Source organism: Bombina bombina, chromosome 2, assembly GCF_027579735.1.
Source record: "Bombina bombina isolate aBomBom1 chromosome 2, aBomBom1.pri, whole genome shotgun sequence".
NCBI classification, from domain to species: domain Eukaryota; kingdom Metazoa; phylum Chordata; class Amphibia; order Anura; family Bombinatoridae; genus Bombina; species Bombina bombina.
The window spans coordinates 758536410-758553909 of record NC_069500.1 but is presented as its reverse complement, the minus strand read 5'-3'; the positions used below and the strand labels follow the sequence as shown (position 1 = coordinate 758553909).

Genomic DNA, 17500 nt, shown 5'->3' with positions numbered 1-17500 from the left:
AACATCACATGGGTAAGTGTGGGGTAATGGGTGCAGGACGCACACCTGTTGTATGATATTGTAAGACCAATAGTACTGTAAGACTATTAATAGAAAACCTGAGTACACTTGAGTTGTCTTCTTCAGCTGGAGAGTCAAGGAAAAGGTTCCTTCACAAAAATATTCCGTGGACTCAAGAGAGACCCAGATGGAGATGTTGAGCATGAGGCAGAAGTCCTACTGAAGGTTCTGGATGCCTCACATGAGCATTATCAAGAGGTAAAAACAATCATTCTTATTCTAATGAATGTGAATAGCTAAAAAAATTACTTATAGAGCTCACATTTTATCTCTGGAACTAAAGTACTGTTCAGTGATGGTTGAATAATTATTTTTGGGGGTGGATTCTACAGGGGATACACATGGTGTATTTAGATTTTGTACTGCCCAAGGCAATTACAAATTCTGCTGCCCCCTTTTCGCACCCCTAAGGTTTTAGGCATTTTATGGCCATAATATTTTTTGGTAAGGGAGTAATGTCAATTTTTAATGTCATTTCCAAAATAAATATACACACATACACACACACGTACACACATATAAGCATACACACACAGACATACATACACCCACACACAAACAGATATACACACACACACACACACATCTATATATTGCTGCAATATACATACACCCCCCCACAGATTTATTGAAACAATACTTCCCCAAACACAACACAGAACTAAAGGCAGTAGCTAGCTGAATAAAATAAAGGTTTAGAGCTACCTCTAAACTGTAAGCTCCATGGGCAGTCTCTTATTATACCCCATAGAATGTAAGCTAGGGTGTAAAATCTCCCATTATATACCTGTATAATACTTCTAAAATAACTGTAAGCTTCATATAAATATAGGCACAATAAATTGCTGCCAGTTCCCAATCTGCTGCCCTAGGCAAGTGCCTTGTTTGCCTAGGCCAAAATACGCCCCCGGGGATACACACATCAATCATTTAATAGCACATTTATATCATGCATATCAGTATTTCAATATTTCAAAAACTAAATATACAATGGCACCACACTGAGCCAATCTCCCTAATTAAATAAATTTGTCGCTAGGTATTCAACCAAAATATTCGTTTATTCAAATATCTATATACTAGGGGTGGTGCTGTGCATAATTATAATACAAACTCCAATGTGGAAAGAAAATAAGGATTTTCCACTTAAGCATGCACCTATAGCACTCTCTGCCTAGACTAATAATTGACAAAAAAGAGACCCCACAAATAAAAAATAACTTTTATTGTATATACATTAAAAATTGGGAAAACATACGTTAAAATAGAGGGTTGTACTATGAATCCACAAACAACTGCAGTTGGTTAAAGGTAAGGCCTAATTTGTAGAAAGTATGTCTACCGCAGTTAAATAATTACTAAACCGTCAAACGGGCATTATAAATATTCATGGGGGAGATATATAACTCCCCTCATCTTTAGTAGTAAATATATATAATTTATAATTAGAGTGGTAAGTCACAAAAAGACCCTGTTGAATAGTCAGTTATTCCCTCACTGGGCAAGCAAATAGTGTGTTTGGCAATGAATTAATTCTCCATTGCTATACTGTAGCTATACAAGTAGGGATACAATTTAAACAGGTTAAAGGGACATAGGTGTACCGCACAATTCTTTGGCCTTACCGCAAAACGACTTAGGAAAACTTTGTAAAGTCTTTTTTCTATGGGACAAAAGTACCTGTAAAATAAAACCTAACCTAAGTTACAATAACACCTAACCTAACCCTACAATTAAATAAATTAACTAAATTAAAAACAATTAAATATATTAAATTAAATTAGCTAAAGAACAAAAAAAAAAGTCAGTAGTTAAGAGTTTTATGGTACAACGCCGTAACATAAAACTCATAACTAAAGTGCTAAAAAGTACCTATTAACCCCTAAACCGTACCTATTAACCCCTAAACCGAGGCCCTCCTGCATCGCAAACACTTAAATAAATTTTTAACCCCTAATCTGCCGCTCTGGACATCGCTGCAACTATAATAAACATATTAACCCCTAAACCGCTGCACTCCCGCCTCGCAAACACTAGTTAAATATTATTAAACCCTAATCTGCCGTCCCTAACATCGCCGCCACCTACCTACATTTATTTACCCCTAATCTGCTGCTCCCAACGTTGCCGCCACTATACTAAATGTATTAACCCCTAAAGCTAAGTCTGTCCTAACCCTAACTTAAATATAATTACAATAAACCTAAATAAAAATTAATATTATTACCTAAATAATTCCTATTTAAAACTAAATACTTACCTATAAAATAAACCCTAAGATAGCTACAATATAACTAATAGTTACATTGTAGCTAGCTTAGGGTTTATTTTTATTTTACAGGCAAGTTTGTATTTATTTTAACTAGGTAGAATAGTTATTAAATAGTTATTAACTATTTAATAACTACCTAGCTAAAATAAATACAAAAGTACCTGTAAAATAAAACCTAACCTAAGTTACAATAACACCTAACCTAACCCTACAATTAAATAAATTAACTAAATTAAATTAAATTAACTCCGCGTCGGATGTCTTGAAGATGGAGCCGCTCCCCGTCGGATGGATGAAGATAAAAGATGCCGTCTGGAGGACCACTTCGCCCGGCTTGGATGAAGACTTCTCCCGGCTTCGTTGAGGACTTTGGCCCGGTTGGATGAAGACTTCTGCCGCATCCTTGAGGATGGATGTCCGGTCTTCAGAACAGTAAGTCGATCTTCAGGGGGTTAGTGTTAGGTTTTTGTTTTTTTAGATAGTATTTTATTTCGGGCGTTTGTTGTGTGGGTGGTGGGTTTTACTGTTGGGGGGTTGTTTGTATTTATTTTACAGTTAAAAGAGCTGATTACTTAGGGGCAATGCCCCGCAAAAGGCCCTTTTTAGAGCTATTGATAGTTTAGTTTAGGCTAGGGTTTTTTTATTTTGGGGGGCTTTTTTATTTTGATAGGGCTATTAGATTAGGTGTAATTAGTTTAAATATCTTGTAATTTGTTTATTATTTTCTGTAATTTAGTGTTTGTTTGTTTTGTTCTTTAGCTAATTTAATTTAATATATTTAATTGTTTTTAATTTAGTTAATTTATTTAATTGTAGGGTTAGGTTAGGTGTTATTGTAACTTAGGTTAGGTTTTATTTTACAGGTACTTTTGTATTTATTTTAGCTAGGTAGTTATTAAATAGTTAATAACTATTTAATAACTATTCTACCTAGTTAAAATAAATACAAACTTGCCTGTAAAATAAAAATAAACCCTAAGCTAGCTACAATGTAACTATTAGTTAAATTGTAGCTAGCTTAGGGTTTATTTTACAGGTAAGTATTTAGTTTTAAATAGGAATTATTTAATTAATAATATTAATATTTATTTAGATTTATTGTAATTATATTTAAGTTAGGGGGTGTTAGGGTTAGACTTAGGTTTAGGGGTTAATACATTTAGTATAGTGACTGTGACATTGGGGGCGGCAGATTAGGGGTTAATAAATGTATGTAGGTTGCGGCAATGTTAGGGACGGCAGATTAGGGGTTAATAATAATTAACTGTTTGCGAGGCGGGAGTGAGGCGGTTTAGGAGTTAATATGTTTATTATAGTGGCGGCAATGTTGGGGGCGGCAGATTAGGGGTTAATAAATGTAGTTAGGTTGCGGCGACATTGGGGGTAGCAGATTAGGGGTTAATAAATATAATGTAGGTGTCAGCGATGTTGGGGGCAGCAGATTAGGGGTTCATAAGTATAATGTAGGTCGTGGCGGTGTCCGGAGCGGCAGATTAGGGGTTAATAAATATAATGCAGGTGTTGGCAATGTCTGGGGTGGCAGATTAGGGGTTAATAAATGTAAGATTAGGGGTGTTTAGGGTTCATGTTAGGGTGTTATGTGTAGACATAAATTTTATTTCCCCATAGGAATCAATGGGGCTGCGTTACTGAGTTTTACGCTGCTTTTTTGCAGGTGTTAGACTTTTTCTCAGCCGGCTCTCCCTGTTGATTCCTACGGGGAAATCGTGCAGGAGCACGTACGACCAGCTCACCGCTGACTTAAAGGGACAGTAAACACCAGAATTGTTATTGTTTAAAAAGGTAGATAATCCCTTTATTACCGATTCCCCAATTTTGCATAACCAACACAGTTATAATAATATACTTTTTACCTCTGTGATTACCTTGTATCTATGCCTCTGCAAACTGCCCCCTTATTTCAGTTCTTTTGACAGACTTGCATTTTTAGCAGTGCTGACTCCTAGGAGCTTCACGTGCCTGAGCTCAATGTTATCTATATGAAACACATGAACTACCGCCCTCTAGTGGTGAAAAACTGTCAAAATGCTTTCAGATTAGAGGCAGTCTTCAAGGTCTAAGAAATTAGCACATGATTTAGCTTTCAATTAAGAATACCAAGAGAACAAAGCAAAATTGGTAATTAAAGTAAATTGTAAAGTTTTACACTCCCTATTTAAATCATGAAAAAAATGTTTTTACTTTACTGTCCCTTTTTTTTTTTTTTTTTAAATTCCAAGTGGTCAGCAAAACACCATTTATTATTTGCTGTCTTTTTAAACATGTTAATAAAAGTTATTTTTTAATAATTCTCGTCTTTAGACTTCATCTAGATTTATTATTATAAATATCAGTGCATAGAAGCATACTTTTGTGACATAACTCACACATGGTGAGTAATGTCTATTTTTTTTTTTTTATTTTTTTTTTTTTTAAACAGTTTTTATTGTGCATATAAAATAAAGATACAAGGGGGTGGAGGCGCAGCTCCAGTTTTCCATTTACAATAATAACTGTGGGTTTTGTGGATAGTATGTAAGACTGATATGATATTTATTCACATATATAGTAAAATAATTAATAAAGGAAAGAGAGGGGAAAGAAGGAAGAAAGGATAAAATAAAAGAGAGAGAAAAAAGAAAAAAAAAAAAAGGAAAAAAAAGAGGAAAAGATATAATAAGGAGGAAGAAAAGAGTGAGGGCTCCCGGTCCGCCCATGCCCCAGATGTTTGTGTAGTTGATGTCGAATTGTATGAATTCCCATTACCAGTAAGTTATGATTTTGGATGTTACGCTTATGACTTTATTTTAGGCTTAGTAGTTTAACTTGATTTACTTGCATTCGTTTTGGACGTAGGTGGTCCACAAATGAGAGAACTCTGCGTAAGAGTCCATTTTATCATTTTTAAGGAAGTAATACTCTTCTAATTTTATGAGTTCTGAAACTTTTTTAATCCACATGGTAACTGATGGAACTTCTCTACTTCTCCAATTTTTAGCTATCAGGACTTTGATTTTGTTAGTCATAATTTTAAACAAGTGTATGTATGGTTTATATTTGAGAGTGGAGGGGGGTTTGTGCAGAAGCCATATCAGGGGGTCAAGTGGCAATTGGGTATCCAGTATGATTTCTATCTCGGAGATGACTTTCCTCCATAAGTTTTGAATACTATTGCACCACCACCACATATGGGCAGTGTCACTATTTACATGGCCGCATCGCCAGCATCTATTGCTTTGAGATCTAAAAAGGCGGTGTAGTTTTTTCGGAGTGAGATACCACCTGTGCAAAAGTTTAAAATTGACCTCCAGAATGGAGGATGAGATTGAAGATTTCTTTGTAGCTTGGAACATCAGTTTACTTGTTTGGGGTAGTATAATGACACCTAGATCTCTTTCCCAGCTTTCTATATAGGGGGGAGTTTGTCCTGGGGGTGTGTGAGTTAAGATCTTATAGATGATGGACAATGTATGTCTCAGGGGGGGAGAGCGAGTGCACAGGGATTCAAAGGAGGTTAGAGGTCTGACCATGTTCCCATATTCTGGGTGTGTGGTGATAAAGTGGGCAGTCTGTCTGTAAGTGAACCAGTCAGCGAAACAGTTTAGTCACTTTTTTACTAATTCATTTTGTGAGAGTAAGGATTCATTTTCGGTTAGTGTATATACTGCGAGGTCTCTGTTCAGAGTTGTTGTGGTGGATTGTGTGGTCAAGGGCCTTACCGTGAATTCCCCGTTTTCAATTAGGGATGTCATGGGTGAGGGTATGGAGGAGATGTAGTGTGTTGTGTTGATTGTATGTTCCCAAACCTTAAGGGTCTCCTGTATCATTGGGTTGTCTGTTCTAATTAATTTGAATAGATGTGGGCTGCTCCAACATAACCTTCCCAGGTGCGGCTTATTCATTATTAAGTGTTCTAGTGGTACCCATCTTTTATGGTTGAAATGGATGTTCCAGTCCACTAGGCGTTGCAGAAAGATAGCTTGACGGTAAGCTGCTAGGTTTGGAACTCCCAGGCCTCCTTGTGTTTTTGAAGTTTGCATTGTTTGTTTACTAATTCTGGGCGGTCTACGGCGCCAAATACTTTACTGTCCCTTTAAGCAGCACTGGTATTGGAGTGCGTTAAGGAGCAAAATTTTGCTCAACGCTCACTTCTTGCCTTTTAACGCCAGGTTTGTAAAAACCCGTAATACCAGCGCTATAGGTAAGTGAGCGGTGAGATAAAACTGCTCATTAGCACCGCATAGCTTCTAACGCAAAACTTGTAATCTGGCCGTATGTGATTACCTGTAGCTAAGCCTCTGCAGACTATACCCTTATTGCAGTGCTTTTTACAAACTTGCATTTTAGTCAGTCAGTGCTGACTCCTGCATAACTCCATGGGAGTGATCACAATATTAACTATATGACACACATGAACTAGTGCTGTCTAGCTGTGAAAAGCTAATAAAATGCAATGAGATAATAGGGCTTCAAGGGCTTAGAAATTAGCATATGAGCCTAACTAGTTTTAGCTTTCAACAAATAATACCAAGAGAACAAAGAAAATTTGATGCAAAAGTAAATTGGAAAGTTGTTTAAAATTGCATGCCCTATCTGAATCAAGTTTAATTTAAACATTAATGCCTCTTTAAAAATCCATCTATTTGACTTCATTTAAGCATGCTACATTAATGACTATTGAAGAAATACAATTCTGCTGGTTGTAATACCTCAGGGTATGGTAATATGAACCCAAAGATGTCTTTTATTTATGTATTTATTTATGTACTTATTTATGTTTTTTGTTTATGTATTTGTTTGTGTATTTGTTTATGTATTTATTTATGCATTTGTTTATTTATGTTTTTGTTTATGTATCTGTTTATGTATTTGTTTATGTATTTATTTATGTATTTGTTTATGAATTTATTTATGTAGTTGTTCTCTATGTTTTCTTCTTTGGACCACTATATTTTCTTTCACCTATTTTACTTATCTCTAACTTTCCCTTACACTATTTTTCTTCCTTTCATACAAACTCCTTGCTGCTCATTTCCCGCCCCCCCCCCCCTTTCCCAATGTCTATTTTTTGGCAGCATCATGAATGCATCTCACCCTCTCTCAGTCTTTCCTAGAGGCAGCAAGCATCATGACGCAACTCTCTCATAAACACCAAGTGCTGCTGCATGGAGTCTGCATGGCTAAACAGGGTGAGTGCACAGATATATTGGTGACCTTAGTTGTGTTACTTTGTGATGAGATTAAAGGGACAATTTACTTTAAAATAACGGTGTGTTCACATTGTTGCCATTTTTTTCTTCTACTGGCCAATAGATGCTGATCCAGCAGTCAAGAAATGGACAGTAAACATTATTAGAACAAAACAAGCATAGCAATAACATTTTTACTAACAGTAATCCAAAATACCCCCCCTGCAAAACTAATAAAACATCAGTGTTTAGTCTATAAGGAAAAGCTTGATACAATCAGCTGCCTTAGGATTGTCAGAACCGTTTGTTGTCTATTTAAAATTAAAAAAATACTTAGGGCCAGAACACGAGTGGAGAGCTAACAGTTATGCGCAAGCGATATCAGGTTTATCCTGGCTGTTTGCGCGTGTGAGATGATGTAGGGCTTATAGTACAAGTTGAAAGTAAATGTAAATGCTTGGACGCAATCTTGATTTCTTTCATGTAATTGGCAAGAGTCCATGAGCTAGTGACGTAGGGGATATACAATCCTACCAGGAGGGGCAAAGTTTCCCAAACCTCAAAATGCCTATAAATACACCCCTCACCACACCCACAAATCAGTTTTTACAAACTTTGCCTCCTATGGTGAAGTAAGTTTGTGCTAAGATTTCTACGTTGATATGCGCTTCTCAGCATTGTTGAAGCCCGATTCCTCTCAGAGTACAGCGAATGTCAGAGGGACGTGAAGGGAGTATCACTTATTGAATACGATGATTTCCCTAACGGGGGTCTATTTCATAGGTTCTCTGTTATCGGTCGTAGAGATTGATCTCCTACCTCCCTTTTCAGATCGACGATATACTCTCAATTTACCATTACCTCTACTAATAACTGTTTTAGTACTGGTTTGGCACTTTATGCATTTATATAAAGTTCTAAATATATGTATTGTACTTATATTTGCCATGAGTCAGGTTAATGTATTTCTTCAGCAGACAGTCAGTTTCATATTTGGGGAATTTAAACATTTTAAGAAATGTATATCTTACCTGGGGTTTTAGTCTATTTTTCAATTGACTACTTCTTGCTATTGTGGGTATTAGGCCCGCGGGTGCGTCAAATGGTAAACTTTATTGCGTCATTCTTGGCGCAAATTTTTTTTGGTGCGGAAAAAGACGTTTATGACGCATGTTCGTCATTTCCGGCGTCCTACGTGACGCCGAGACCTTTCACACGGCGGCGTCATTGGTGACGCGAGTGTGTCATTTCCGTTTATTTTTGGTGCCAAAAATGTTTACGTTACATTGTGCGTCATACTTGGCGCCAAATTTTTTTCATTATTTCAATACCCCATTGATGTTTGCCTCTTGCTTTTTTCTCTATCAGAGGCCTATGCTTTTGCATTTTTTCCCATTCCTGAAACTGTCATATAAGGAAATAGATAATTTTGCTTTATATGTTGTTTTTTCTCTTACATTGTGCAAGATGTCTCAATCTGATCCTGCCTCAGAAGTTTCTGTTGGAACATTGCTGCCTGACATCGGTTCTACCAAAGCTAAGTGCATTTGTTGTAAAAGTGTAGAAATTATTTTGCCGAATGTCATTTGTAATAGTTGTCATGATAAACTTTTACATGCAGATAGTGTATCCATCAGTAATAGTACATTGCCAGTTGCAGTTCCTTCAACTTCTAATGTGCATGATATACCTGTAAATTTTAAAGAATTTGTTTCTGATTCTATTCTGAAGGCTTTGGCCTCTAGTTATCAAAGCGTACACGTTGCGAGATTGCATCGCCTAAATTATCAAAGTGTCTAAATCGGAAGAAGTTGAATTTTGTGACGTAACATACGATTCGGCGCTCTCAATTCGACGCCGATCGCTGCGAGTCGAAAACCTCTGGAAAACTTGCGGAATTCAGTGCTTTCGCCCTGCTCTTCGACACAATTAGAAGCTTTCTGAAAGTTATCAAAAGATGACCACTTACGCTTGCGTCTTATCCGATGCAGTGTACCTAGTTTTCAATCTGCTGCCTCAGAGGTCGCGGATCCTATAGTAGTCAATGGAAATCGGGTAACTACTATATTCGGTGCTGCTCGAGTCAATCATGTCACCTAATAAAACTCAATGGAAAGCATAAAATATGTATGCATGTAGCAATTGTTACAATTTTGGAAAATGAAAAACACATTTACACAAAGGATAGGAAAAGAATGAAAACACTGCACAGCAATTGTTACAATTTTTAAAATGAAAAACACATTTACACAAAGGATAGGAAAAGAATGAAAACAATGCACAGCAATTGTTACAATTTTGAAAAAGAAAAACACATTTACACAAAGGATAGGAAAAGAATGAAAACAATGCACAGCAATTGTTACAATTTTGAAAATGAAAAACACATTTACACAAAGGATAGGAAAAGAATGAAAACAATGCACAGCAATTGTTACAATTTTGAAAAAGAAAAACACATTTACACAAAGGATAGGAAAAGAATGAAAATTACGCACAGCAATTGTTATAATATTGAAAATGAAAAACACATTTACACAAAGGATAGGAAAAGAATGAAAACACTGCACAGCAATTGTTACAATTTTGAAAATTAAAAACACATTTACACAAAGGATAGGAAAAGAATGAAAACAATGCACAGCAATTGTTACAATTTTGAAAAAGAGAAACACATTCACACAAAGGATAGGAAAAGAATGAAAACAATGCACAGCAATTGTTACAATTTTGAAAAAGAAAAACACATTTACACAAAGGATAGGAAAAGAATGAAAACAATGCACAGCAATTGTTACAATTTTGAAAAAGAAAAACACATTTACACAAAGGATAGGAAAAGAATGAAAACAATGCACAGCAATTGTTACAATTTTGAAAATGAAAAACACATTTACACAAAGGATAGGAAAAGAATGAAAACAATGCACAGCAATTGTTACAATTTTGAAAAAGAGAAACACATTCACACAAAGGATAGGAAAAGAATGAAAATAATGCACAGCAATTGTTATAATATTGAAAATGAAAAACACATTTACACAAAGGATAGGAAAAGAATGAAAACACTGCACAGCAATTGTTACAATTTTGAAAATTAAAAACACATTTACACAAAGGATAGGAAAAGAATGAAAACAATGCACAGCAATTGTTACAATTTTGAAAAAGAGAAACACATTCACACAAAGGATAGGAAAAGAATGAAAACAATGCACAGCAATTGTTACAATTTTGAAAAAGAAAAACACATTTACACAAAGGATAGGAAAAGAATGAAAACAATGCACAGCAATTGTTACAATTTTGAAAAAGAAAAACACATTTACACAAAGGATAGGAAAAGAATGAAAACAATGCACAGCAATTGTTACAATTTTGAAAATGAAAAACACATTTACACAAAGGATAGGAAAAGAATGAAAACAATGCACAGCAATTGTTACAATTTTGAAAAAGAGAAACACATTCACACAAAGGATAGGAAAAGAATGAAAACAATGATCAGCAATTGTTACAATTTTGAAAAAGAAAAACACATTTACACAAAGGATAGGAAAAGAATGAAAACAATGCACAGCAATTGTTACAATTTTGAAAATGAAAAACACATTTACACAAAGGATAGGAAAAGAATGAAAACAATGCACAGCAATTGTTACAATTTTGAAAAAGAAAAACACATTTACACAAAGGATAGGAAAAGAATGAAAATAATGCACAGCAATTGTTACAATATTGAAAATGAAAAACACATTTACACAAAGGATAGGAAAAGAATGAAAACAATGCACAGCAATTGTTACAATTTTGAAAAAGAAAAACACATTTACACAAAGGATAGGAAAAGAATGAAAACAATGCACAGCAATTGTTACAATTTTGAAAATGAAAAACACATTTACGCAAAGGATAGGAAAAGAATGAAAACAATGCACAGCAATTGTTACAATTTTGAAAATGAAAAACACATTTACGCAAAGGACAGGAAAAGAATGAAAACAATGCACAGCAATTGTTACAATTTTGAAAATGAAAAACACATTTACACAAAGGATAGGAAAAGAATGAAAACAATGCAAAGCAATTGTTACAATTTTGAAAAAGAAAAACACATTCACACAGAGGATAGGAAAAGAATGAAAACAATGCACAGCAATTGTTACAATTTTGAAAAAGAAAAACACATTTACACAAAGGATAGGAAAAGAATGAAAACAATGCACAGCAATTGTTACAATTTTGAAAATGAAAAACACATTTACACAAAGGATAGGAAAAGAATGAAAACAATGCACAGCAATTGTTACAATTTTGAAAATGAAAAACACATTTACACAAAGGATAGGAAAAGAATGAAAACAATGCACAGCAATTGTTACAATTTTGAAAAAGAGAAACACATTCACACAAAGGATAGGAAAAGAATGAAAACAATGCACAGCAATTGTTACAATTTTGAAAATGAAAAACACATTTACACAAAGGATAGGAAAAGAATGAAAACAATGCACAGCAATTGTTACAATTTTGAAAAAGAGAAACACATTCACACAAAGGATAGGAAAAGAATGAAAACAATGCACAGCAATTGTTACAATTTTGAAAAAGAAAAACACATTTACACAAAGGATAGGAAAAGAATGAAAACAATGCACAGCAATTGTTACAATTTTGAAAAAGAAAAGCACATTTACACAAAGGATAGGAAAAGAATGAAAACAATGCACAGCAATTGTTACAATTTTGAAAATGAAAAACACATTTACACAAAGGATAGGAAAAGAATGAAAACAATGCACAGCAATTGTTACAATTTTGAAAAAGAAAAACACATTTACACAAAGGATAGGAAAAGAATGAAAATAATGCACAGCAATTGTTACAATATTGAAAATGAAAAACACATTTACACAAAGGATAGGAAAAGAATGAAAACAATGCACAGCAATTGTTACAATTTTGAAAAAGAAAAATACATTCACACAAAGGATAGGAAAAGAATGAAAACAATGCACAGCAATTGTTACAATTTTGAAAATGAAAAACACATTTACGCAAAGGATAGGAAAAGAATGAAAACAATGCACAGCAATTGTTACAATTTTGAAAATGAAAAACACATTTACGCAAAGGACAGGAAAAGAATGAAAACAATGCACAGCAATTGTTACAATTTTGAAAATGAAAAACACATTTACACAAAGGATAGGAAAAGAATGAAAACAATGCACAGCAATTGTTACAATTTTGAAAATGAAAAACACATTTACACAAAGGATAGGAAAAGAATGAAAACAATGCACAGCAATTGTTACAATTTTGAAAATGAAAAACACATTTACACAAAGGATATGAAAAGAATGAAAACACTGCACAGCAATTGTTACAATTTTGAAAATGAAAAACACATTTACACAAAGGATAGGAAAAGAATGAAAACAATGCACAGCAATTGTTACAATTTTGAAAAAGAGAAACACATTCACACAAAGGATAGGAAAAGAATGAAAACAATGCACAGCAATTGTTACAATTTTGAAAAATAGAAACACTTTCACACAAAGGATAGGAAAAGAATGAAAACAATGCACAGCAATTGTTACAATTTTGAAAATGAAAAACACATTTACACAAAGGATAGGAAAAGAATGAAAACAATGCACAGCAATTGTTACAATTTTGAAGAAGAAAAACACATTTACACAAAGGATAGGAAAAGAATGAAAACAATGCACAGCAATTGTTACAATTTTGAAAAAGAAAAACACATTTACACAAAGGATAGGAAAAGAATGAAAATAATGCACAGCAATTGTTACAATATTGAAAATGAAAAACACATTTACACAAAGGATAGGAAAAGAATGAAAACAATGCACAGCAATTGTTACAATTTTGAAAATTAAAAACACATTTACACAAAGGATAGGAAAAGAATGAAAACAATGCACAGCAATTGTTACAATTTTGAAAAAGAGAAACACATTCACACAAAGGATAGGAAAAGAATGAAAACAATGCACAGCAATTGTTACAATTTTGAAAAAGAAAAACACATTTACACAAAGGATAGGAAAAGAATGAAAACAATGCACAGCAATTGTTACAATTTTGAAAAAGAAAAACACATTTACACAAAGGATAGGAAAAGAATGAAAACAATGCACAGTAATTGTTACAATTTTGAAAATGAAAAACACATTTACACAAAGGATAGGAAAAGAATGAAAACAATGCACAGCAATTGTTACAATTTTGAAAAAGAGAAACACATTCACACAAAGGATAGGAAAAGAATGAAAATAATGCACAGCAATTGTTATAATATTGAAAATGAAAAACACATTTACACAAAGGATAGGAAAAGAATGAAAACACTGCACAGCAATTGTTACAATTTTGAAAATTAAAAACACATTTACACAAAGGATAGGAAAAGAATGAAAACAATGCACAGCAATTGTTACAATTTTGAAAAAGAGAAACACATTCACACAAAGGATAGGAAAAGAATGAAAACAATGCACAGCAATTGTTACAATTTTGAAAAAGAAAAACACATTTACACAAAGGATAGGAAAAGAATGAAAACAATGCACAGCAATTGTTACAATTTTGAAAAAGAAAAACACATTTACACAAAGGATAGGAAAAGAATGAAAACAATGCACAGCAATTGTTACAATTTTGAAAATGAAAAACACATTTACACAAAGGATAGGAAAAGAATGAAAACAATGCACAGCAATTGTTACAATTTTGAAAAAGAGAAACACATTCACACAAAGGATAGGAAAAGAATGAAAACAATGATCAGCAATTGTTACAATTTTGAAAAAGAAAAACACATTTACACAAAGGATAGGAAAAGAATGAAAACAATGCACAGCAATTGTTACAATTTTGAAAATGAAAAACACATTTACACAAAGGATAGGAAAAGAATGAAAACAATGCACAGCAATTGTTACAATTTTGAAAATGAAAAACACATTTACGCAAAGGATAGGAAAAGAATGAAAACAATGCACAGCAATTGTTACAATTTTGAAAATGAAAAACACATTTACGCAAAGGACAGGAAAAGAATGAAAACAATGCACAGCAATTGTTACAATTTTGAAAATGAAAAACACATTTACACAAAGGATAGGAAAAGAATGAAAACAATGCAAAGCAATTGTTACAATTTTGAAAAAGAAAAACACATTCACACAGAGGATAGGAAAAGAATGAAAACAATGCACAGCAATTGTTACAATTTTGAAAAAGAAAAACACATTTACACAAAGGATAGGAAAAGAATGAAAACAATGCACAGCAATTGTTACAATTTTGAAAATGAAAAACACATTTACACAAAGGATAGGAAAAGAATGAAAACAATGCACAGCAATTGTTACAATTTTGAAAATGAAAAACACATTTACACAAAGGATAGGAAAAGAATGAAAACAATGCACAGCAATTGTTACAATTTTGAAAAAGAGAAACACATTCACACAAAGGATAGGAAAAGAATGAAAACAATGCACAGCAATTGTTACAATTTTGAAAATGAAAAACACATTTACACAAAGGATAGGAAAAGAATGAAAACAATGCACAGCAATTGTTACAATTTTGAAAAAGAGAAACACATTCACACAAAGGATAGGAAAAGAATGAAAACAATGCACAGCAATTGTTACAATTTTGAAAAAGAAAAACACATTTACACAAAGGATAGGAAAAGAATGAAAACAATGCACAGCAATTGTTACAATTTTGAAAAAGAAAAACACATTTACACAAAGGATAGGAAAAGAATGAAAACAATGCACAGCAATTGTTACAATTTTGAAAATGAAAAACACATTTACACAAAGGATAGGAAAAGAATGAAAACAATGCACAGCAATTGTTACAATTTTGAAAAAGAGAAACACATTCACACAAAGGATAGGAAAAGAATGAAAACAATGATCAGCAATTGTTACAATTTTGAAAAAGAAAAACACATTTACACAAAGGATAGGAAAAGAATGAAAACAATGCACAGCAATTGTTACAATTTTGAAAATGAAAAACACATTTACACAAAGGATAGGAAAAGAATGAAAACAATGCACAGCAATTGTTACAATTTTGAAAAAGAAAAACACATTTACACAAAGGATAGGAAAAGAATGAAAATAATGCACAGCAATTGTTACAATATTGAAAATGAAAAACACATTTACACAAAGGATAGGAAAAGAATGAAAACAATGCACAGCAATTGTTACAATTTTGAAAAAGAAAAATACATTCACACAAAGGATAGGAAAAGAATGAAAACAATGCACAGCAATTGTTACAATTTTGAAAATGAAAAACACATTTACGCAAAGGATAGGAAAAGAATGAAAACAATGCACAGCAATTGTTACAATTTTGAAAATGAAAAACACATTTACGCAAAGGACAGGAAAAGAATGAAAACAATGCACAGCAATTGTTACAATTTTGAAAATGAAAAACACATTTACACAAAGGATAGGAAAAGAATGAAAACAATGCACAGCAATTGTTACAATTTTGAAAATGAAAAACACATTTACACAAAGGATAGGAAAAGAATGAAAACAATGCACAGCAATTGTTACAATTTTGAAAATGAAAAACACATTTACACAAAGGATATGAAAAGAATGAAAACACTGCACAGCAATTGTTACAATTTTGAAAATGAAAAACACATTTACACAAAGGATAGGAAAAGAATGAAAACAATGCACAGCAATTGTTACAATTTTGAAAAAGAGAAACACATTCACACAAAGGATAGGAAAAGAATGAAAACAATGCACAGCAATTGTTACAATTTTGAAAAATAGAAACACATTCACACAAAGGATAGGAAAAGAATGAAAACAATGCACAGCAATTGTTACAATTTTGAAAATGAAAAACACATTTACACAAAGGATAGGAAAAGAATGAAAACAATGCACAGCAATTGTTACAATTTTGAAGAAGAAAAACACATTTACACAAAGGATAGGAAAAGAATGAAAACAATGCACAGCAATTGTTACAATTTTGAAAAAGAAAAACACATTTACACAAAGGATAGGAAAAGAATGAAAATAATGCACAGCAATTGTTACAATATTGAAAATGAAAAACACATTTACACAAAGGATAGGAAAAGAATGAAAACAATGCACAGCAATTGTTACAATTTTGAAAAAGAAAAACACATTCACACAAAGGATATGAAAGGAATGAAAACAATGCACAGCAATTGTTACAATTTTGAAAAAGAAAAACACATTTACACAAAGGATAGGAAAAGAATGAAAACAATGCACAGCAATTGTTACAATTTTGAAAAAGAAAAACACATTTACACAAAGGATAGGAAAAGAATGAAAACAATGCACAGCAATTGTTACAATTTTGAAAATGAAAAACACATTTACGCAAAGGATAGGAAAAGAATGAAAACAATGCACAGCAATTGTTACAATTTTGAAAATGAAAAACACATTTACGCAAAGGACAGGAAAAGAATGAAAACAATGCACAGCAATTGTTACAATTTTGAAAATGAAAAACACATTTACACAAAGGATAGGAAAAGAATGAAAACAATGCAAAGCAATTGTTACAATTTTGAAAAAGAAAAACACATTCACACAGAGGATAGGAAAAGAATGAAAACAATGCACAGCAATTGTTACAATTTTGAAAAAGAAAAATACATTCACACAAAGGATAGGAAAAGAATGAAAACAATGCACAGGAATTGTTACAATTTTGAAAACGAAAAACACATTCACATAAAGGATAGGAAAAGAATGAAAACAATGCACAGCAATTGTTACAATTTTGAAAATGAAAAACACATTCACACAAAGGATAGGAAAAGAATTAAAACAATGCACAGCAATTGTTACAATTTTGAAAATGAAAAACACATTCACACAAAGGATAGGAAAAGAATGAAAAC

General features: G+C 32.9%; 1 protein-coding gene across 1 annotated transcript in view; it reads left to right on the top strand.

The window, feature by feature from the left end:
- The window catches only part of JAK3 (Janus kinase 3), a 362782-nt gene that overhangs the window by 219719 nt on the left and 125563 nt on the right, over positions 1 to 17500 (top strand). The window contains exons 11-13 of the mRNA XM_053702872.1: positions 1 to 12; positions 127 to 258; positions 7437 to 7521. The exon at positions 1 to 12 is cut by the window's left edge and continues 110 nt beyond it. Of these exons, the coding sequence (XP_053558847.1) occupies positions 1 to 12; positions 127 to 258; positions 7437 to 7521 (229 nt within the window). The remainder of the gene's footprint in view (positions 13 to 126; positions 259 to 7436; positions 7522 to 17500) is intronic.